The sequence below is a fragment of the Lepidochelys kempii genome, chromosome 26 (genome assembly GCF_965140285.1).
Source record: "Lepidochelys kempii isolate rLepKem1 chromosome 26, rLepKem1.hap1, whole genome shotgun sequence".
In the NCBI taxonomy this organism is placed as follows: Eukaryota; Metazoa; Chordata; order Testudines; family Cheloniidae; genus Lepidochelys; species Lepidochelys kempii.
In genome coordinates, this window is record NC_136405.1 from 4,490,293 (window position 1) to 4,513,613 (window position 23,321).

General features: G+C 42.6%; 1 protein-coding gene across 2 annotated transcripts; it reads left to right on the plus strand.

Annotated features, from left to right (window-relative positions):
• The first annotated feature begins 4,352 nt into the window (after positions 1-4,352).
• Positions 4,353-22,003, plus strand: ATP6V1B2 (ATPase H+ transporting V1 subunit B2). 2 transcript variants are annotated; one of them, XM_073324763.2, is made up of 14 exons: positions 4,353-4,513; positions 10,782-10,837; positions 11,755-11,853; positions 12,589-12,682; positions 12,810-12,887; positions 13,526-13,665; positions 14,086-14,187; positions 15,155-15,252; positions 15,877-16,000; positions 16,750-16,900; positions 18,236-18,318; positions 19,075-19,179; positions 19,872-20,001; positions 20,134-22,003. In XM_073324763.2, exons 1-14 carry the CDS (start codon positions 4,387-4,389, stop codon positions 20,274-20,276), a joined length of 1,530 nt encoding a protein of 509 aa, XP_073180864.1. In that variant the 5' UTR covers positions 4,353-4,386; the 3' UTR covers positions 20,277-22,003. The 2 variants fall into 2 exon arrangements, with proteins under 2 accessions (XP_073180864.1, XP_073180865.1); XM_073324764.2 differs by lacking the exon at positions 11,755-11,853.
• The last annotated feature ends 1,318 nt before the right edge of the window (positions 22,004-23,321 follow it).

A 23,321-nucleotide genomic window follows, 5' to 3' on the forward strand; every position in this document is an offset into this window, starting at 1 on the left:
TGCAGGCTTTCTAGCCAGTGTTGTTGCATTCAGAATATGGGACCCTGGGTCCTAAATTCTAGTTCTAGTTCTGGAATTGGCTTGTTGTGTGGATTTTGGTAGGTAGCTTAAGTACTTTGAGCCTATGTTTCTCTACCTATAAAATGAGTATAATATCTACTCTACTCAAATGGGTATTTGTAATTTAAAGTTTCCAGATGCTGTATAAATGCAATACACATATGACAATGGAATACTTTCAAGGAGATTTCTTTATACAGTACATACAAAGAAATAACTAAACTTTTACTCTTGACTGGACTCACCTCAGTCCCTGGAAAAATAATGGAATAGGTCCCCAAGGAAACCATTTTGAAGCACTTGGAGGAGAGGAAGGTGATCAGGAACAGTCAACATGGATTCACCAAGGGAAAGTCATGCCTGACCAACCCGATTGCCTTCTATGATGAGATAACTGGCTCTGTGGATGAGGGGAAAGCAGTGGATGTGTTGTTCCTTGACTTTAGCAAAGTTTTTGACACAGTCTCCCACAGTATTCTTGACAGCAAGTTAAAGAAGTATGGGCTGGATGAATGGACTATAAGGTGGATAGAAAGTTGGCTAGATTGTCGGGCTCAACAGCTAGTGATCAATGGATCGATGTCTAGTTGGCAGCCGGTATCAAGCGGAGTGCCCCAGGGTTTGGTCCTGGGGCTGGTTTTGTTCAGCATCTTTATTAATGATCTGGATAATGGGATGGATTGCACCCTCAGCAAGTTCGTGGATGACACTAAACTGGGGGGAGAGGTAGATATGCTGGAGGGTAGGGATAGGGTCCAGAGTGACCTAGACAAATTGGAGGATTGGGCCAAAAGAAATCTGATGAGGTTCAACAAGGACAAGTACAGATTCCTGCACTTAGGACAGAAGAATCCCATGCACCGCTACAGGCTGGGGACTGACTGGCTAAACAGCAGTTCTGCAGAAAAGGACCTGAGGATTACTGTGGATGACAAGCTGGACGTAAGTCAGCAGTGTGCCCTTGTTGCCAAGAAGGCTACTGGCATATTGGGCTGCATTAGTAGGAGCATTGCCAGCAGATTGAGGGAAGTGATTATTCCCCTCTATTTGGCACTGGGGAGGCCACATCTGGAGTATTGCGTCCAGTTTTGGACCCCCTACTACAGAAAGGATGTGGACAAATTGGAGAGAGTCCAGCAGAGGGCAACGGAAATGATTAGGGGGCTGGGGCACATGACTTACGAGGAGAGACTGAGGGAACTGGGCTTGTTTAGAAGAGTGAGGGGGGATTTGATAGCAGCCTCCAACTATCTGAAAGAGGATGGAGCTCGGCTGTTCTCAGTGGTGGAAGATGACAGAACAAGGAGCAATGGTCTCAAGTTGCAGTGGGGGAGGTCTAGGCTGGATATTAGGAAACACTATTTCACTAGGAGGGTGGTGAAACACTGGAATGGGTTCCCTAGGGAGGTGGTGGAATCATCATCCTTAGAGGATTTTAAGGCCCATCTAGGATGATTTAGTTGGTGTTGGTCCTGCTTTGAGCAGGGGGTTGGGCTAGATGATGTCCTGAGGTCTCTTCCAACCCTAATCTTCTATGATTCTATGAAATAATGACATTTAATGCACAGTCCTAATATACTACTTAAATTATTATAGGCTTCCTAGTGTGTCTCACATCCATGCCATGTGGAACTGAGCAACTCATTGTAAGCAGCACCTGATGCGTAACCTACAGGCTAGTTGCAATCATTGTGAATTCACTTTGTCAATAGGTTATGACTGGGTTGCTCTCTGCTGTTGACTCCTCATTCTAAAACTGCAGTAAAATATATTAGCTATGGAGCATCCTCTAAGTGACCCATAAGAGGGCTGGAACACTCCAGTATACCAGTGAGTCAAAGCAACATGTAATAAAATGACGTTTGACAAAAGGCTCATAGATATAATGTTGCCAGATGTCAGATGAAAACTGCTGTCTAAATAGAGATCAACACAGACAACTCCCAAAAGTGCTCCATTCACAGTGAAACTTGAAATTAATTTCTGGTTGAATCTATTTTGTTGTGTAATAGAGGAAGCTTTATGTTACTTGACACATAAATTAATAGCTTTGTGGTTTTTTTGCTATAAGTTGATTGCTGCTCCTTTCTCAAAGTAGCTGAATTTCTGTGGTGCTGAATGTATACAGTCTGTAAAGCTCTTTGCAATGTCAAATGTTGTGTTATTGTAGGATGTTGAAACTAATATTCTCAGCCACTGTATTCAACAATACATTAAATTATTTAGAATATGAAAGGATCCTTCTGTCTAGACCAGTGGATCAGCCAAATCTGCGGACGCAGCAGGTAAACAAACCCGCCAGGGGCTTTCCCTCCACAAGTGGCGGAACAAGTTTGGGAACCACTGGTCTAGACTAATTGGACTATGTCTCCCTGAAACACTTTTTAGAAAGTCTTTGCAGATGACTGAAAACAGCTACTGGAAGAAAGAAGAGTAGAACCTCATCCTCAAAGTGATTGCCACTCATGATCTCCCGATTTCTTTCTATTTAATATCAATAGTCTGTCTAGTGTTTACCAGATATTAATAAACTAAACAGAGCAGGTGAGTGATTTGCTAAAGGTCGCACCGTACATCAATAGCAGAGCTAGGACCAGAACCCATATTACTGGGATTCTAGCCCTATGTTCAATCTACTAGACTACACTGCTTCTCAGTTAGTGCTTTACCTCTTGATGATTGTATCCTCACTTAGTCATTACTTAGCTAAACTATGCATAGTTAGATTATTACATCTTTCCCTCACATCAGTCCCTCCAGCCCCTGATACTTTGTTAGTCTTCCAAACCTGCTAAAATTTGCCAAAATCTTTCTGGAAATGTGGTGCCTAAAGGAAGAAGTAGTCAATAAATTATTTCTCTTCTATATATGGAAAGAAGTGAAATGATGTATTTCTATCTTAAAGTGGTAATGCCTTCTATCCCATCAGTAATTGAGGAGGATGTTAAACAGCAAATATTATAGTTAAATAGTTGGGAACTGATAACTTGCACTGGATGTTGATTTTTAACAAGTCTAATGCTAATCAACATTGTCGGGGGGGGTGTGTGTGAAGTCTTCTCAAACAAACTTGATTTCATTTTTTATTAGATGAAAAGTTTGGTTGAGAAAGGCAACTCTGACCCTGCCCTTACAACTATGAATCTATGAAACTGCAAAGTTACATAGTTGATGTTCCACATATGGCTGAATCTGTGTAAGGAGCATCTTTGCATTTGAAGCCATGTTTCATTTCACGTTTGCTATGTACTCTAGGACACTCTTGTTGCACTCCTAGGCCTGGGTGTGGTTTTAAGCTGGAGCATTTTATTAAAACTTTTGTCAGAATACAAACACACACACACACAGCTTGTTGGAATATCTTCCAGGAGCACCATATTCTGCTAAGACCATTCCCGGCTGACCAAAGCAGAGTCCCTGTGTCCTCTCCAGCAGAGTTCCAGCAGGGACAGGATGCTGGAAAATATATCCCCGGCATTCTATTCACTCTGACCAAAAAAAAATAGTTACATTCATACAAACATACACATAACTACTGAGTGCTACACCCTCAGATACAACTGTTCTCTTGGCATAGCGGTGCTCTGGAGTGCCACAATCAGAGAGTCATGCAGTGTTTTGAAAGGCCTGAAGAAGAGTCACCACCATCTGCTGGCCCACCACAGTTTATTTTCAACCGGTGTTTCCAGAAAATACTGAGCAGATGCTAGAGTGGCTTAAGGCTGGGTCAAGGGGTGTGTGACGAGGAGCAATGGTGGACCTGAGCAAGGGGCAGCCTAGCCTTCCCTCTCAGGGAACATTCCCTGAAAGTGCCAGGCAGCGGTGTCAGCCGCGCCCCTGAGGGTGCTGACAACAGGAGATGGACAGAGTTCAGAACTGACACATTTCTGAAGTTTAGGAAAAAGAAGGGGGGAAAAGCATCATTCTAGAGATTTTTTAAAATCTGTTTGTTCCCTTTCTCCCCAACCAGCTCCGCTGAAAACTCCCCTTTTCTTTCTTTCTTTCTTTCTTTCTTTCTTTCTTTCTTTCTTTCTTTCTTTCTTTCTTTCTTTCTTTCTTTCTTTCTTTCTTTCTTTCTTTCTTTCTTTCCCCCTTCCCCCCACTTTTCTTCCTCCTTCACCTCTTTCCCCCCCTTTCCCTTCCTCTCCCCTCGCCTCCCCTCTCCCAGCTTCCAGCACCCTGGCTAGCTCCCCAGCCCCTGGCGGTCGCGCGCCTCCCCCCCCCCCAGCCAGTTCCGGGTCTCGGCGGCGCGCACGGCGGCGGGAGGACGGGAGAGACTATATCAGCGCCTGCGCAGTGGCGCTGCGGGGCTCAGACGGGGACAAGATGGCGGCGCTGCGGGCGATCCGGGGGATGGTGAACGGGGCCGTGTCCGAGGGCGCCAGCGGCGCGGCCGCCGCACGGGAGCAGGCGGCGGCGGCCAGCCGGGACTACATCTCCCAGCCCCGGCTCAGTGAGTGCCGGGCCGCGGCCCAGACCCTACCCGGGCTCCGGCTCCCCATTCAGAGGCCCCCGGGGAGGGGCTGGGCCAGAGTGGGTGGGGGGCCCCCGCTTCATCCCGGGGGGGGAGAGTGGGGCTGGGCCTGGGGGGGGGGGAGAGTGGGGCTGGGCCGGGGGGGGGACCCTGCTGTACCCCAGTCGGGGGGTGATGCTGTGCCGGGGGTGGGGGGAGAGACCAGGAGGACCCTGCTGTACCCCGGTAGGGGGGAGGAGGGAAGAGGCTGGGCCTGGTGCCTTGTGACCTCCGCATCCCTAAACCCAGGCTCTGGTTGCTAGCCCCTACCCCTCCCCCCCCAATCCCAGGTAGGTGGGTGAGGCCTCAGCTCCTGTTCTTGCATTTAGAGCAGAGGCCCCTACCCCTTTTTTTAGCCATTAGACTCCCCCATCCTCCCCCCCCCCACCCCAAGTCCCTGTTGGTGCTGTCTGGTTCCCCTTGGCTGGAGGCCCCTTTGCTCTTGGATTCGCCTCTGTCCCGGCACCCAGGCCATTCTCACTGCTCCTCTCTGTGCCCACTGGCCCCAGTGCTCCCCAGCCACCTCTTGTGCTGTCCTCTGGCCCAACTTTTCTCCCCACGCCAGTGTCTTGGGCTCGAGTGTCCACTGGGTGGAAATAGACCAGTGGGGCTCTGGTGTAGGTCTGTGTCAAGCAGAGTACAGCTGCTCTGTTATTTTCAGGGTCTGGGTCTGCCTGGTGTAGGAATAAGAGTCAGAAGTTGGGTGTGCCTTGTGGATGGGACTGGATTTGAGGAGCACCCCCTCCCCAAGATTACCACCTTTGGGGTGTTTATCAGGGTAGTAGAGTTGACTTCCCCTGTCGGGGTAAAGCTGGACAGATTCTTATTGGGAACAGAGCAGTTAATCCACATAGGCAATTAGGAAAGTCGGGGGCTTTATGTGGCTTTTTTACACAGGTAAATGGCTTTTCCTTGTAATATTGCCACATGGGACTCTTGGCATGGATGAACCACAAATGAAAATTGTGAGATACAGAGGCTATTGGGAAAGATCATGTTGTTGGCTACATTTACTAGGCACAACCCCTTGAAGTAGCATTCTGTGTGCAGAATATGGTTGCTGACAAATTCCAGTTTCCATTTCAACAGGAATGGTTCTATAACAGGCAGATGGTGGACACTGCTTTTAGTTAGTATTCTTAAAGTAGTGTGACGGTCTTATGGAGTATGTATTGTCCTGATTTTTACTTGAGTAAAGGACAATAAGGGATTGTGAAACATCACTCTTCCTATGGGTTGACTAATCTGTTCCTGATCTGTTTCAAGGTCATGTGATTACACTGCAGCTTAATGGAAATGTGAGACTGACTACATAGATACTCAAGATGTATCATACAATAAAGGACTTTTAACAAATATGTACAAGTATCAAATGTGGTTTGGAGCAGGTGTTATGTAGCTTAATAGCCAGTCATGACTGCAGTTGTCTTTATATTTCAATGTGACTTATTTATTCTAGCTCTATGGTAAAATCCTATATTGTTTAAATTTAGGAAAGGCTAATTAGGTGGAGGTGGGCACATCTGACTATTGCAAATACACGTTTCAGAGGGGCCTGCTTGCTCTCATTTGGAAATGCATGTGCTTCCAGAAGGAGGGGAAAACTGTTTCCTGAATCTAAGTGCACTAGATTGTAAGGGGACAATCATTTGCTGTAGAGTGTGTGTGTGAGAGAGAATATGAATGGATGAGAAGGGAGCAGGGGATGGAAGTAGATGTGACCTCATAGGTGTAGTAGTTATAACTAACTTCTAAGCTTCTGTTGCATGGAGTACAGAAATATAGCAAGGTGAATCTCTCAAGCGATTCAATTCATAGTCTGTTTCATGAACCTATTGCTGCTAAGGTTTCTCTAGATGAAATCCTCATAATAACCTGCTGAAGGTGAGGTTGCTGCTGCTGGGCATCAGTCAAAATAAAAAGCTTAAGCATGGTCTACACTATAGAGTTAAGTTGACATAAGACCTAATTATGTCAGTGTACACAATGCAGCCTTGCTCCCACTGATGTAAATGCCCTGATACACCGACAAAACTCCACCTCTGTGAGAAGCGTAGGGCTTATCTTGGTGAAGTTAGGGGGACACAATGTCCCTGTACACACTGCACTACTTGCATTGTATGTTGGCTGTTTTTCTTGTCAATTTCACAACTCCATGCTGGAGCTGTGAAATTGACAAGAAAGCCTAGGCTGGTAGTGGGCTCCAACTAGAGCCTGGTCCCTCTGCGCAAGGAGGTGAGAAGCCTGGACAGCTGCCCCTGGCTCAGGGAAGCAAGAAGCCTGGAGTGCAGCTGGGCTCCCAGCGGGGAGCTGAACAGAGCTGAGAACCCTGGCTCTCGGCCCCCAACGCTACCCCTCTTCAGTTGGAGGAAGTGCTCCTAGTGAGGACATGCACCACTGACAGAAGGAGGGTAGTATGGACCTCAGCCATGTAGTAATTACTGCAGTGGCTGTAAATCGATCTAACATAGGTTGACTTCAACTTGTAGTGCACACATGCCCTAAGTTAGAGACTGCAAGTGCATCATAAGGTTTCTTTTGGCTACAGACATTTAATGGAGCTAAAATTCAATATCTCAAATTCAGTTAAGCCTAATTTTTCAATTAAACGACTGGGTGGATTAGTCTAGTTTTTAATTCAAAATCCGTAAGGACACGTGAATATTTTTCTTTGGTTCTGACAACCTCTTCATAAATAGAACTGACTCAATTGCTATGAGCTTATATGTTTTACTGGATACAGAAACTGGAGTTTCTTCAGTGTAATTGGTATGACTACTGACTTAATTTTGTGCAAATAACAGTCAAATTTTGGATACATCTAGTTGCTAGTTATCCACTATTTTGTATTTCCCTGCATGACACAGATCAGTTTTCTGGCAGAAACAGGACATATTACTGTAAACAGTGTGAAGTGATATTGGGGGGAGGGATGTGATTTTGTACATTAAAACTGTTGTGATTGTGAAAGTTGGGGAAAAGGGGAAATAGTGATTCTACTAGGCAGTTATTTCACAGCTCTAAATCCTTTACTGCAGTGTGGGTATGAGGAAGGCCAAAACTGATTGGAGCAGTGATTTTGCTAAAACTTTTGATTTAGATCAGTTGAAGTTGTGTGATTAAGTAACTCTGTGAAAGAGCCTATATACTTAAGTAGCATGAATTTTCTCACTGGGTAGACAAGTAACTTCTTTGCTTTTGTGTTTTGAGTATTTCAATTGAGTCTGAAGTCCAGATCAGTAACTGTGGACCCAAAAAGGTCATACAAAATAATCTTCATCCAAAAGTAGAAGGGAACAGGACATCAAAGCCCAAGATATACAGCCAGATGGGGTAGTTTAGTGGTTTGAGCATGGAGGTTTGGAACACCTGTTCTGTTTCCTGGGGTTTGAACTTAGTCAGCTTAGCTCTCTGTCTTTCTAAGGCAGAGTTGCATGCAGTTTAATGGCTTTCTTGGATGAGCCTTCTAAAAATTAAGTGCATGTCTATTCTGCATGGACAGTAAAGATCCTGTGGTCATGTATCAGCATGGATTTGTTCCAGCTTTTTTTTCCCACCCAGAGTGACCCTTCCTCTGTTGCTGGGCACTTGCTGTCTGCTTTCCACCTCATAGGTGGCTGCATTTTTTGTGGGGTATGTATATAGCTTGTCACACTCTGGAATCCTTTGAGGTAGAAGGGTCTTTATATATGTAAAACATTAAATTGAGATTTAATTGTAACCCACTTCATCACTGGAATGGCTAAAAAGTTATTGAAAACAAGGATTTGGAGTCAGCATGCCAAGCTGCTTGTGTGATACCAATAGATTTGATGCTGTTTAATGTAATAAAATCCCCTCTGGTATCTCACTGATGGACAGTGTTAGGAAGTGAGCTCTTCACCCTGGATCAGTGAGGAAGTGCTGACAAGACTGTCACAAGTTAAAATGTAATGTTGCTCAATATAGTTCTCTCCTGTTTTTGCAAATGTCTGGCTCCACCTTCACCCTGATATTTTTTTTTAAGTGCTATTCACATTGGTACACACACTGAATAGTTCTAATCGGCATAACAAGAATGAGAAGTGTTCAGTTCAGAGAAACCCAAAGTGCCTAACTTGGGACAAATGAAACATTTCCTTGTAAGTAAAAAAAGATGCAGAGCTAGACTTCTCATCCTCTTTAGCTTTAACATTTATCTAAATTCAGTTATAACTAACCAAATGCGACAGAATGGCTCCTATAACCAGCTTTACACAGTATTGTATCTTATTTTTTCATCTCCAGGTTAAAATCTTTCAAGATTATACTATTATGCTTGTTCATCAGCAAACTCTTGTTACCTTTGTTAACACTGTAAATATCACACTGTTGACATAATACATAAAACATGATTTAGGCACACATCTTTCAATGTGTACTAAACTCTCACATTGTCTGGCCTACGCTGTATTTCCAGGTCTTTATAGCCTGTTTGTGTCTACGTGGGATTTGTGATCTTTCCTGGTAACATTCTTTTCTTGGTCATATTAGTTTGTTTTCCCAATCTAGAAATAGCTCAACTTGCTCATCCTTTTCCCCCCCGCCCCCGTGGTAACTGATTAATGATTACTCTCTTGCTTAGTCTTCCCTTGTGACCCTGGTAGAACCTTGTGGCTCTCAAACACTTCCTGTATTCACAAATCAAGTGAGGCTAAGCTTAAACACAGACACTGGTGCCCTGTTTGGGAATAATAAGGATTCTAGTGGAATAACTGTAATCATGATTGGAAAGTCATTTCCTATTGTCAGCATTTGCAAAGTTATGTTCTGCACATTAATAGTAATGTCTTACTACCAAAAAGATGTGCCAATTACAAGGTGAATAATAAAACCCATCCTGTAAAGTGTTGGGCTCATCTCATGCCACAGTCCCATGAGTCAATGTTTAGTGCCCACCAGTGTAGAGGAATGTTCAGAAGTAGCTGTGAAATATCCACACCCCTGAGCAACTTAGTTATACTAACCTTAAACCCTTGTAGGCTGCCCTGTGTTGATAGGAGAGCTTCTCTTGTTGACATAACTAGTGCCTCTTGGGGAAGTGGATTAACTACCCAATCTGCATAGCAGTATCTTCACTTAAGTGCTACAGCTGCATTTGTGCAGCTGCTCTGATGCCATGTTTTTGGTGTAGACCTACTCTCTGTCTAAAACATGGACTTCAGACATCTGTGCATGTTTCTACTCCTCAATGACTTGACAATGCACCTTATATGAGCTGTGGTAAATACTATGTAATTTCTGAATTACCGACTAAAGTGAAACACCATCTTTCATGGTGCAATCCCTTAGCTTCTCTTGGGATGGTGCTGAAAGGTTCTCTTCCAGCAGCAGTTGGCATGGTATGCTGGAAAATGTTTCCCAAATGCATTGTAGGTGCTCTGAAGATCATCAGCTTTTGAGCAAGTGAGATTCCTCATCTGTTCACATCTGAGTGTAAATTAAACTAAATGTAATGCAGATTTTTTTGGGTGATTTTGACATCACTCAGCAGGATACTTTACTGCTCTTGTTAAAGATGACTATTAGATTGAGTCTTGAGATAATGGCATATAGTGTTCACTTGTTGCTTTGATCTCTGTCAAAAGACTAACACTCAATGAATTATACTGCCCTTATCCTTAGGTTGCTATCAGTGACTTTTTAAGGTTTTGCAATTAGTTGTATAGTATTTATCTGTTAGACTTTTCCCAATTGATAAAATATTTGTATGCATCACATTGATTACCTTTCTGATGGATTAAAATGGCAGTTATTTCACTGAATGCAGCACCATTACACAATAGTTTAGGCTAGGTAGTGAATTGAACTGTGTCTGATGGAATGAACAGGGAATCTAGATAGTTTTCTGTTTAAATTTGACCATATTATGTAGGTTTACATCGCTGAACTCATGGCTCTTCTCTGGGCATAAGTGGCCTCTCCAATGCTACAGTGTCCTGTAACACCACTTGGGGATACTGGCCAAGTAGTGAATCAAAGAAAAGAATGCTGGTTATAGAATCACCAGCACCAGGTAATGGCACTTGCTGTTCTGTACACGTAGCTTCCACTATATATGGAAGGTCTCACAGATTCAGAGAAGATTAGACCCCCAGACTTTGCAAAGGGTGTGTTCTTCTACTTATTCAGCATAGAATGCTTATGCTGATTTTAATATATTGTCTGACTTGCACCTTTTATATTTCAGCATATAAAACTGTATCAGGAGTTAATGGTCCACTGGTAATCTTGGATCAAGTTAAGGTAAAAATTATTCTAATGAAATCTTCTTTTGAGGGAGATGGTGTGGGAAAGCTGGCTTGTGATCTAGACACACATTTGAACAGTCTTTAGCTCTGCATTCCATGGGTTCTGTGATTTACTTTTAACACAAGATCTTGTTTATATTCCAAACACTTTGAGCTAAATGCCAAAACTTGCCACACAGACTGCTTCAGGACATTGGGACAGGCTGTCAGGCACCCTGGTTGGAAAGAATGTCCTGTGGCTGAAATGGAAAGGAGTATAATTCTGCAACTATGACGTTCATACTTCTACGTTTGAAGAGAAGTGGGGAAACGGATGCTACAGTTGAACAGTCTAAACTCTAATGCATATGCATTTTATCAAACTCAAATTTAATATTAATGATTCAAATCTTGTAAAGTACTCAGTGCATAGTATTGGATACATGAACAACAGGAAACAATTTAAGATTTTTAGCATATGCTTATCAAATATTTGGGGGGAGTTAGAAGGGAAGGGGTATTTGTTTCATAGGAGGGTTGCAGGGGTTATTGGTGTTTGTGGTAGACAAGCTACAATTTTCCTTTGCTAGAGTTCTTGGCTTCTCTTTAACGTGGATCTCTGTTGTGCTTGACTACTGGCATATGGGTTCAGCTACTCAAGAGAACAGTTTCAGGCTGTCTTTAAACAAGTTTTTTTTTCCTCGCTGCTTGCTAAATCTGCCACTCAGATTAAGGAGCTCATCATAAAAACAGCTACATTTTTGTCAGTAAACCTTAACTGCCTTGGCGCTTCCCTTTGACTGTGAATTGTGTAAAAGATATGGTAGCTTTTTGTCTCAAGATCTATTTAGTCTATTATGGATAATGTGGTAACTCTAGTTTGTGGATTTTAACTTTTTCCCCGCTGTCTTACAGATTTTTTTTCTGCATTAGTTTCCTAGGTATGCAGAGATTGTCCACTTGACACTTCCTGATGGCACAAAGAGAAGTGGGCAAGTTTTAGAAGTCAGCGGCTCTAAAGCTGTAGTTCAGGTAAACTAGGGACAGAATGGTCCCATAAAGACTTTTCCTTAGTGGGCATCAGTTTGGGCTATGGCAAATCTAAAGTCCTTGTAACTTTCTTGAGTCAAAACTTAATATAAATTCAAAAAACATTTGAAAATAATTGGTGGGTGGATCTGAGTAACCTTCAGTTTTTGCTTTTGTTTAAACATTAAGGAAACTTCTGACCACAATAGGGTCTTGTAGACATAAGGCAAGAGTCCTCCTTCATCTTCTCCATGCAGCGTGTACTACTACAATGTAGATCCATTGCAAAGCTTCAGTGTGTTTGAGACACATCTATGTGATGTTCTCAAAGCAGCTGTTAATAGTTACCACTGTAATCCTACTTAGCTGAAGAGCTTTATTGTGTAGGCAGCAGAAAATGATCTTAAATTTTAAAGGAGTGATCCATGATAGCCACTGGCATTCTTGACTAACTGCTTTTACAGGTCATATGTAAAATATATTTTTATACAGTGTTGCTTTCTTAACATATCTGTACAAATGAACAATTTCTAAATGGTCTTGGAAATAATTCCTGTATTACACAGGTCCGTCTTGCTTTTGCTGCTTGTTGGTTAACCCATTGCTTGTTGTGTTAGAGATTCACTGACCTGTATATCTCCATCCCATCTGTTATAACTCTTTGCACAATGTCTTTATCTACCTACGCTAAAGGAACATGTATCCATTTCACCTGGTGTCTCTTCTGATATATTGCAGGTATTTGAGGGAACTTCAGGTATTGACGCTAAGAAAACGTCTTGTGAATTTACTGGGGATATTCTCCGAACCCCAGTATCTGAGGATATGCTTGGTATGCACTAGACCTTGCTCTTTGGATTGAACATATTTATTTTCATGTAATACTACTACAGATGGGAAAACAACTAGGTAACTACTGTCCTGTTCATATAATCATAATCTTGTTACTGTTTTTGTAGGCCGTGTATTTAATGGATCAGGAAAACCTATTGACAGAGGTCCCATTGTCTTGGCTGAAGATTACCTGGACATTATGGGTATGTGTTTTTTCAAAAACTATTCATGGTACCCATTTCTGGTAGGGAACAAGAGGCTGACTTTTGACTTGAATTCCAGTATGTACTCTACACAAAATGCAGTGACAAGCTACTTTTCAGAGGCCTCTGCAAATGAAACAATAGCCCTAAAATCATGTAGAAGGTGTACAAAGTACTGAATGCCTAGTAACTCATCAGAAAGTTGTTCATAAACTGTTAAGATGGGCCCATAGGGCAAGTGGTCTGTTTTTTCCTACAGTAATGCAGTTCTTAATTAGGGAGAGTGCTTTGGTTAAAGTGGTTTAATAGTGCTAACTATAATAGACTTGTGGTAACCTTCCCCCAAAGATAAGAGGGTGTTAATTTCCTTCCAAGGAGTAGGATGACAGTATCCTGTCCTTTTTATCCGCATGCATATAAAATGCCAAATTGATAAATGATCTCATGACCAATTAAAAAAAAAAGTCAATGGACTAAGTTCAAACTAGAACCAGAAGTGTCTGGTGAACTAAAATGTTTGTGATTCTAAATGCATTTTTATAGCCTTATTTTGAAACTTTGCCTTGAAACCTTTATTAATCTATGCATTGTTAAAGTTAGGTAAATAATGTGGTGGTTTCTCTGTGAAAATACAATAGGTCAACCAATCAATCCACAGTGTCGAATCTACCCAGAAGAGATGATTCAGACTGGCATTTCTGCAATAGATGGCATGAACAGCATTGCCAGAGGACAGAAAATTCCCATATTCTCTGCTGCTGGTTTGCCCCATAATGAGGTGGGTGCTTTAATGGAGCTCTGACAGCCTTGGGAAAAACTAGCTGCTGGAAACATTCAGTTCTGCAGTGCAAAGAACTTAAAATGAATGAGCTATGTGAGGTTACAAGTGAGGAGAGTTGAGAATATTTGTGTGTGTAAAATATACACCAATTAACACAAAGCTTTAAAACAGAGTAAGTTCTGCTTTCTCAAGATGCTTCTTATCAAATATTGATTGGCCAGATACCACATAATCTTCCTTCTCTAGCACCAGTTTTCTGCTTTTTTTTCTTGCTTTTGGCCTCAGGGCAAAGTTCTGGGAGACCATTTGTATTTAACCATGTCAAAAAGTGATTTATTCCCTGAGTTAGTCTGTACAGTAGATAAATGTGCAACTTACTACAATAGATTTATGCAGCTCCTTCTGCATTCCTCTCAGATTGCAGCTCAGATATGTCGCCAGGCTGGCTTAGTGAAGAAATCCAAAGATGTGATGGACTACAGTGAAGAGAACTTTGCCATTGTGTTTGCTGCTATGGGTGTAAGTACCATTATGCTTAGGTACATCGTAAAAGTGGTTTACTTCCAATACTTTGAGCACTAAGATGGAACAATCAATCCAGTTTGCTATATCACTGGAATTATGCAAACTTAATCATTTTTTTAGAGTTGCTTGTCACATTTTAGGTCCGTCTATACTATGCTGTTGTAAAAGCAATAGTATTATCGAGGCTGATGAATCTACCTGGCTGTCTGATGGGAGAATGCCTCAGGGGGTAGAATGGTATCTGTAAGAATAGGTGGTTCCATTGTAATTGGAACAAGAGGAGAACATTTTAAAAGGTCCCAAGCACTGCATTTTTAAAAACTTCGTTAACTGTGTAAGTTGCCCAGATTGTAACCCCTGCCACAATTGAAGGGGAAATTTTAATAGCAGGATATTCTGTGGTAAAATGGCTTGCTACAGACACTCAGTTTCTTAACGTAGGCATCTGTTTTGTAGTGTCATTGCATTGTTACATTCTCAGATTAGATGGAGGCAGAATTGTTGTCATTTTGATCTCCAAATTCTTCTTGGGACAGTGCTTACTAAAGAGCAATATCAGTTACTTGAATGGTAGGATGACACTGCATATGCATCCAAGTTAGATCTCTCTGGAGTTGTGCAGAACATCGGACTGTCAGAGGATTGTTACATGTTCCTCCCTCCAGATTGACAGTTGTCTTCACCTGACTAGGGTTGGTCATGAATAAGGCAAGATATCTCATCTCTACCCCTCCTGCCACACTTGGTCCTGAGCTCTGATTCCTTTATGATAATATATTGCATTATGGATAGACTGTCCAATGTTATTCTTAGTCACAGGTTGACGGAAAGGGTGGGCTGGTAGTATAGATATGAAAGGCTTGCACCAGCTCTGAACAAGTCTTTTAAATAACTTACTTTATAGAATGGGAATTTAAACAGTCTCCCTGTTTGCAAATGACTACTTAGTATTGTGGTTTAGGTGAACATGGAAACGGCTCGGTTCTTCAAAACTGACTTTGAGGAAAATGGCTCCATGGACAACGTGTGCCTGTTCTTGAACTTGGCCAATGATCCAACGTAAGTAGGTAAAATGGCTGTTTTTCCCAACCAGAAATGTGGAGAACTGGTGCACTGGAAAACATGTCACTATGGTGTCCAAAAGGTGCTGGAAATTGATTCTGAGACCCTTAGAATCATAGGGTTAGAAGGCACCACAAGGGTCATCTAGTCTAATTGCCTGCCAAGATGCAGGATTTGTCATGTCTAAACCGTCCAAGACAGGTGCCTATCCAGCCTTCTTTTGAAAGCCTCCAGGGAAGGAGCTTCCACAACCCCCTGAGGCGTCTGTTCCATTTTCCTTAAAAGAAGCCACGTTACTGGCTTGTCAAATATCTTACGTTCGTGGCAGTAGGCTCAGATACTATAGACCTGGACACTAATTATGTGCATTCCAATTAGTATATGGAGTAGATTTCACAGGGCTCCTAACCTGTTTCCTCTCTTACTTTTGAGTTGTGCTGTTCAGTGTATGCAGTTGTAACCTCATAGTATTGGATGGTGTTGAACGTGCAATTCTGTCCTTTCAGCATTGAGCGTATTATCACACCTCGACTCGCTCTATTTTGAGTTGTGCTATTCAGTGTATGCAGTTGTAACCTCACAGTATTGGATGGTGTTGAACGTGCAATTCTGTCCTTTCAGCATTGAGCGTATTATCACACCTCGACTCGCTCTAACCACTGCTGAATTCTTGGCCTACCAGTGTGAGAAGCACGTACTAGTCATTCTGACAGACATGAGCTCCTATGCTGAAGCTCTACGAGAGGTACTTGTTCTTGTGTAGCCGATAAATGTGTGTACGTGTTCGCCACCCTGCAAAAAGGGCTGAAATTGAATGGGAGCATAAAATGGATGAGTAATTTATTCAGCAAACCTCTTGCTGTTCTTCGGTCCCTTTTGAGAAAGATACCTAATCCATTTTAAAAAAGCTACTCTGTCAGGTTCCGTTATTCCTAACAAGTTAGTCTGTATCCGGGGATGGGCACTGCATGCAGCTGATGTTCCATGTTAAACCAGACACGTGTAAAGTGGGCTCTGACAGAAATAACAGTGCACGGGAATCTCCCATTTCAAAACTAAGTTATCCAGTTGCTTATAGTTCTAGTGGGAAAACGTGTAAAAATTACTGATTGCATGCAAGGTTAAGCTACTTCTGCATTTCTCAGGCTTCTGAAACTAGCCAGAACTGTGTCATAAAGCATTGCAAAATTGGCTTGTCTGCCTGGATATATAATTCATTTGTAGTGGAGATTGATTCAGTAGTTTCTTGTTAACCTGGCAGTCAATTTCTGATCAGCATTACAGGATCTCCGTTTTACACAGGGAATGATCTTCATGCCTGGCTTGTGGGTGTTCTCTTGTAGAGGATTTGAATAGCTGTGTTTTGGCACTACCATGTGGCCAGTCCTGTTAATCATTAATATAACTTTATTGGATGCCGTGGCGGACTTTGTGGTGGCTGTACCTGAACTCTCAGTGATGAGCTTTGAGTAACTTTGCCTGAATTGCCTGCAGGTTTCAGCAGCTAGAGAGGAAGTGCCTGGTCGACGTGGCTTCCCTGGTTACATGTACACTGACTTGGCCACTATATATGAGCGAGCTGGGCGTGTGGAAGGCAGGAATGGCTCCATTACTCAGATTCCTATTCTTACCATGCCCAACGATGGTGAGTCCTGGCCACTGCTTTTCCCTGGGAATAGATCTGCTTTTCACATATGGGCATGTAAGATCACTTGTGTCATGTAGTTCTTGGATGTTTTAGCACTATTGCGGTGTGCATTCTGTGGGAGGGTATTGATTGAGGATAATCCAATGATGCCTGATTCATACCAGTCAGGAGGCTGGAGTTGCTAGTTTTAATCATAGAATCAGAGGACTGGAAGGGACATCAAGAGGTCTTCTAGTCCAGTCCCCTGCACTCACAGCAGAACCAAGCATTATCTAGACCATCCCTGACAAGTGCCTGTCCAACCTGCTCTTAATCTCCAACGACTGAGATTCCACAATCATTAAGTTCCTTCCCCTTATTGGGTACTGGAGCTCCATTAGACTTTGGATAAAGATCTGCAACCTCGGTGTTGGCCAAAAAGAGAGAAGCTGAACCTTAACAATAAAGTGTGTCCATCCTATTGTGCAACATATAACATCTTCTCAGAGGAATCAGATCTGTCATACAGCTGAGGTGCTCATCTGTGTGCAGCACTGCAGCTGTGTTGGTCCCAGGATATTCGAGACAAGGTGTGAGGCATCCACTTTGTGTCTTGTGCTCATTTATGGTTAGTTCAAATCCCATCTGGCTCAAGAGATGTATGTATTTCAAAGAGTTAGAAGTACTCTAATTTCAGCATCCTCCAGAACCAGTTGGAGAGAGAATGTATTAAGAGCATCAGCTTGCTTCAGAGCTTTGAAAAAAATATGCAGTGTAGCATCTTGCATACAAAATACTTTAGTTCTCTTCACTCTTGAGGTGTATGAAGTATCATTCCACATCAAATGGGCAGTGAGGCACAAAGGTGAGATGACTTTCCCTTTCGGTCTTTTGCATGGTAAAGCAACTGCATATGTTCAGGCAGTTGGGTAACTAGCAATTTCAAGATGACTTGCAGAACAAACAGCCTCTGTAATAATGCATTGCATTGTTTCTAGTAATAGAGCGTAATGGCAGTGCTGCCTAGGATTTTAGAATACCCCTTACATTGGTTTAACAAGCCTAGTGGTGGCTTTTATCAAGTCCTTTGGTCCCTTTTCTTTGGATGTATTTCTACTTAGTTGAGGACTGCACTGCTCTGTTTTGTCATCCTCTGTTTTCTTATGTGCGGTATTTGATTTAGCTTCAAGGCATTTTAAAGGGCATTCTAATTACACTAGAATATTATGGTATCTAAAGTAAAATATGCTGTTCAGACAGCTTTTATAAAGCTGACTCCTCAGTGTGGCGTTGGCTGGAATTAATATAAAAAGCAGGGTCTGAAAACTAAACATAAAACCACTTCCTCTGCAGATATTACTCATCCCATCCCTGACTTGACTGGATACATTACTGAGGGGCAGATCTATGTGGATAGGCAGCTGCACAACAGACAGGTAGGTACCACACCTCTGAGCAATCTTACATGCAAAGTTCTTGAGTTAGTTTTAGCCTACATTCTTCTATTGGCTGGTTCTTCTGACAAAAGATGTTAGAGGAAGGACTTGTATAATACTGGTCTGGTTGAGGTTGCAGGTCTTCAGCATCTCTAGAAGTAGGCAGCCCTGGGGGAGAAGATGCCATAGATTGAAGACTGGAGGTCTAAAAGCAGTTGTCTGTTTAATAGACCTGGGTGTCTGAATTACTTGTCATAGGTAAGCTGTCCACTCTGACTTCGTTGCAGAGTAAACTTAGCAAGATAACAGGTTACAAAGATCCTCTTTGTAGGTTTACAAATTCCTTCCTTGCAAATCCACTCCTGAACTTGAGGGCCAGTCCAAAATGACCACTCCTCCTCAGACTTTCCAGGTTGTGCTATTTCTTTCCGTTCTCAGGAGAACTTTTATCTGCATGAGCTAGCTCTCGTTTGTATCTGAATTAATACAGAGTTGCAAAAACCATAATTAGGAATTTGTGGTGCTGGTACCTGCAAACTAACACTGAATACATGGAAGTGCTAGAAGCAGCAGATACCAGGCCACTGGCTTTTTGAACAGTGGTGTGAATGCCACCAACTTTCTCTCAAGTCTCTGTACTATGAACAGATTGTAGGGTGCATGTAGGAAGAAAACTTTCATGTAACTAACCAGTAATGTTGAGCTCCACATGCTTTTTTCAGTGCTATCCATTAACTTTCTTTTCTCCTCCCAAAGATTTACCCACCTATTAATGTGTTACCCTCCTTGTCTCGACTGATGAAGTCTGCTATTGGTGAGGGTATGACCAGGAAGGACCATTCAGATGTGTCCAACCAGCTGGTATGCATTATCCTTCTTATGTGGAATCTGTATTGAGCTGTACATACACCTTTGCTTCTTCCGTCGAGAACCCTGAAAAGGATCAGACATGGCTAGCCCTTTCAAATCTGAAGCTGCTTCCCTTTGATACCTTAAAGCTGAGATTCTGCTATAGTCCACTTATAAGAGCCCTTGTACAAATCTGTTTTATAAGTGACCCACTCCTCCCATTTGGTCTGCTGCTACAAGCCCTTTTCAGTACTGGGCTTTGTGCACAAACCATATGTAGGCTGTTCATGTACCAATAAATAGTCTGTGGCGTTCTTTCCAGGCTCATTCTGCCAAATGCTGCTTTATCTTTCCACACCAACCACTCTGACTGTATTTTGTGCAGTGTGTCGTCGTATCCAGCAGATGCTGTATATACAGCTAGTCAACTTAAGTTTTTGTTCCTTAAGTAATTTACTCTAAAACCACTCTGGTCAGGTTCAGACACTGCACTGTAGTGTCTGAGCGATGTCATGCTGTTTCTTGCTCCCCCATCCCTCAGCTCTATTTAAAATCATAGACTCTGGAATAAGAGCCCCAAATTCTGTCCTCCTATCCACCCAGTACACTGTTGGTACTGTATTAAAAATCCACATAACTCCTTGTAACATCGGTCAAACGCCACATGATCTTGCTTTCTCCCCTGTTTTTCCCCTCCTTTCTAGTATGCCTGCTATGCTATTGGAAAGGATGTGCAAGCTATGAAGGCTGTAGTTGGTGAGGAAGCTCTGAGCTCAGATGATCTTCTTTATCTGGAGTTTCTGCAGAAGTTTGAAAGGAACTTCATAGCTCAGGGTAAGTATGTCTAAAGTATATGGGACATACTGTGCAAGGCACTCAAACCATGTTACACCTGGAGTGACCAGGTCTTGTCTTTGACATTGACCCTCTGGGCTGTTCCCATAATTTAGTCTCTTACCTCTTCAGGTCCTTATGAAAACCGTACTGTTTACGAGACCCTGGACGTTGGCTGGCAGCTTCTGCGAATCTTCCCCAAAGAGATGTTAAAGAGAATTCCTCAGAGCACCCTGGCAGAGTTCTACCCTCGAGACTCCACTGCAAAGCACTAGCCACAGCTTCATCTCTAGCTCTGTACTCTGTGAAAGGCTGTTTATTTTCCTCTTTCATGTGTTGGTGTTTACTTGTCACTCCTGTAATTAAAATCAAGAATAAGTGACATGTTGTGCCAGTGTTCCTGATGTGTTAAGCTGATAAGAGTTTAAAATATCTTTCCAAAGCCTGGATCTTCAGTGGCTTTGGTAAAATTTCATAAGGGGAAGAAGCTTCAAAGTCACCTATCTTTGTAGACGTATGTAACTGCAGTGATTATAATTGTCTTCTAGACTGACTTCCTTTAAATCATCTCAGGAGGGGGATTACCAGAAGCTGAACTTGGTCTCCAGTCCAGGAACAAATGTAACTCGTTATTTATGGAGAGCCAAGGAGCAAATGGTAGCCCCCCTCTTTCCCAGTGCATCTGCCTTCAGCCTGATCACGTGCCACTGCTGTGCTGTTTAGAACAGATGGCGCTCTGTGCTGACCTGCTATTGTGATTGATGGACAGACGAGCAAGACGAAAGCTGGCTACATGGCAGGGTACATCTGAGTACCAGAACACAATTCACTGTTGGCTTTAATTAGAGCTGGGGGATCCTTGATCATTTTGCTGCTGTCCCCAGAGTTATACATATATGAAGTTGCAACATTTGCACAAAACAGTACTTTCCAAGTAGCACAGCAAGATTCCTACCTCTTCAGAGATCCAAAGCAGTAGGTCTCTATATGAGGATCATAGGTTTTGTCCTTATCTTGGACTAGGGAGTCAATCAACCTGTTTAACTGCCCCCTTGAAAAGTTAGAGAAGCAGGAAACTTACTCCAACCATTCCACTCCCTGAAATATAGAAGTCACAAATATGAAAAGTGGCTAAAGCCCAGTGCTGTCCCAAATCATGCAAACATCTGATGGTACAACACTGTAGACTGTCCAAAGCTTCAAACTCTTCTCATTACAAAACTGAACTGTTATCCCATTATAGGAGACAACCCTATTATACCAGGTCCCCCAGATACAATTGTATGGGTAGTGTTGGGGGGGGGGCCCAATTAATTTTGTAGTTTAAAAGTCTTGTACTAAATGATGTAGAGGGACAGAAGGAAACTCTTGTTGGTATGTCTGAAAGGATATTTTGAATTCTGTGTTAAATCATTCTCTGGATGACATTGGGCCTTAAACCATGTTTTAACTTTGGTTTAAATCACCCTTCCAAACATGGATTTGGCTAGCCCGTTTAGATTGGGCCAAACAGTTAAGTGTTTCCAAAATAATCCTAACCCAGCCAGTATCTCCATGCTTGCAATTAGTTTAAATTGGGTTCAAAGCCCCCTGCAGAGAGGGTTTTAGAGTTCCTTATTTGTCTGCTTTCCATTTCCAGGCTAATCTGGTCAGTTCGTTATTTTGCCTATCCATGCATGAGTTGCAAACCGTGTTAGCACTTTTCTAGACAGGTGTTAAACTCAGAAGTGCAACATGGTTTAAACTGTGTCAAATACTGACTTCAGCTTGTCCCTGATGTTGCCCTGCAGCTCTGTCCTGTGCAGGTCTAACTTTCTATTGTTTGGTCTCTGTAACTTGGGTGCAATAGCAATTTCTTTAGTGCATTCCAACTTAAAGTTGTGTCAATTCTATTTTTCTTGAAGAGGGCGGCATGGGAAGGTGTTAGCATGAGAATATTTTAATGTAGAAAATGTGATATCTGAATAAGTTAAATATGAAAAATAAATGTTGAAGAAATCAAGTCTCAGTGGCTCTATAGTGAAAAGTTTTGCTTGGGCTTCCCTGAGGCTGTCAAGTCATTTGGACTAGACAGCAGGCGCATCTCCCAATTCCAGTGAAACCATTTAGACACACCTCCGCTATGCTAAACCACAAACCTTGAGACCTACTGGCAAAATTGTAGCAAATCTTCCTCACGCTAGCAGGCAAATTTTACATGAGACATGATCCTGTAGTTTCCCCAGCTACAGTTGTGGTGGTACGGGTGCACAAATAGGCATTGGCAAAAATTAGCGCTGCACCTAGAGGACGTTTATCCCTGGATTAAATCTTTAATTCTACAACCATGTAACCGTGGAACTCTGAAACTTAGACAATTACCATGTCTAAGGTGTAGACTTAAGGCTAACTGTCCCCACCTCCCTATGCTTGCCACTATTAGTTGTAGTGGCTCAGTGCTCACATATCTAGCCGGGAGCCCATCGTCCAGTTTCTGAAAATACACTGGAAGCGTAGGAAGACTGAGGTTGGTTTTATTGTAAGCGGGAGAGTAATGGGAATAGGCAGACCCTGATTTTATTCCTGGATCTTCCTATGTGACGATAAACAAATCTCTTCTGCTGCCCTTTCTTCAAAGGGGAATAACAGTATACGGTCAATGAATTAGCTTCAGTTACCAACATTTATTGTGGCTTTTGAACTGAAGATTGTGTTTATGAAAATGGAAAATATTACAGAAGTACAGAACTTGTGATAAGCATATATTACGGTGTGGGTTCCTGACATCTAACTGGAGGGAAATGGCAGGAGCAGGGGGTAGCAACCACATAGCTTTCTTCCAAGGCCAGGATCACAACCAAACCTGTTTTGAAGAGGGGAAGTTGCCTGGATCATCTTTGGTCTGTTCACAGGGCTAAGCACTGGTCAATGACTATGGTTTGTTCATGGCTCTCCACTAACACAATTGATGTCTCAGTCACTTCTCAGAATAAAGGTAGGACTGATACCAAAGTTCAGGATAAGCCTTTCCTTCAGATTTCATGTGTGAGCATTTTTGAAGTCTCTACTTAAATTTGTCGGGCAGGTGCCTTCTGTTACCTGTCTACAGGGCTCTGCTGCTGTATTAACAAAAGGCAGAGGGTTGTGCTTGCAAATAAGCTAGTCTCTAGCCTTCTCCCCCAACACTTCCAGTGGTGGGAGCCCCACTCTGGTTTGGAGCGAGTCTAGATGGCAGGGTGGGTGAAACAGCAGGAGCTTGCCTGTGCTCTGTCTCCCATTGTATTCCCGTTGTTGCTGCCGCCAGTGGGGAAAATATAGGGAAGGCCATAGAGTGGAAGTGA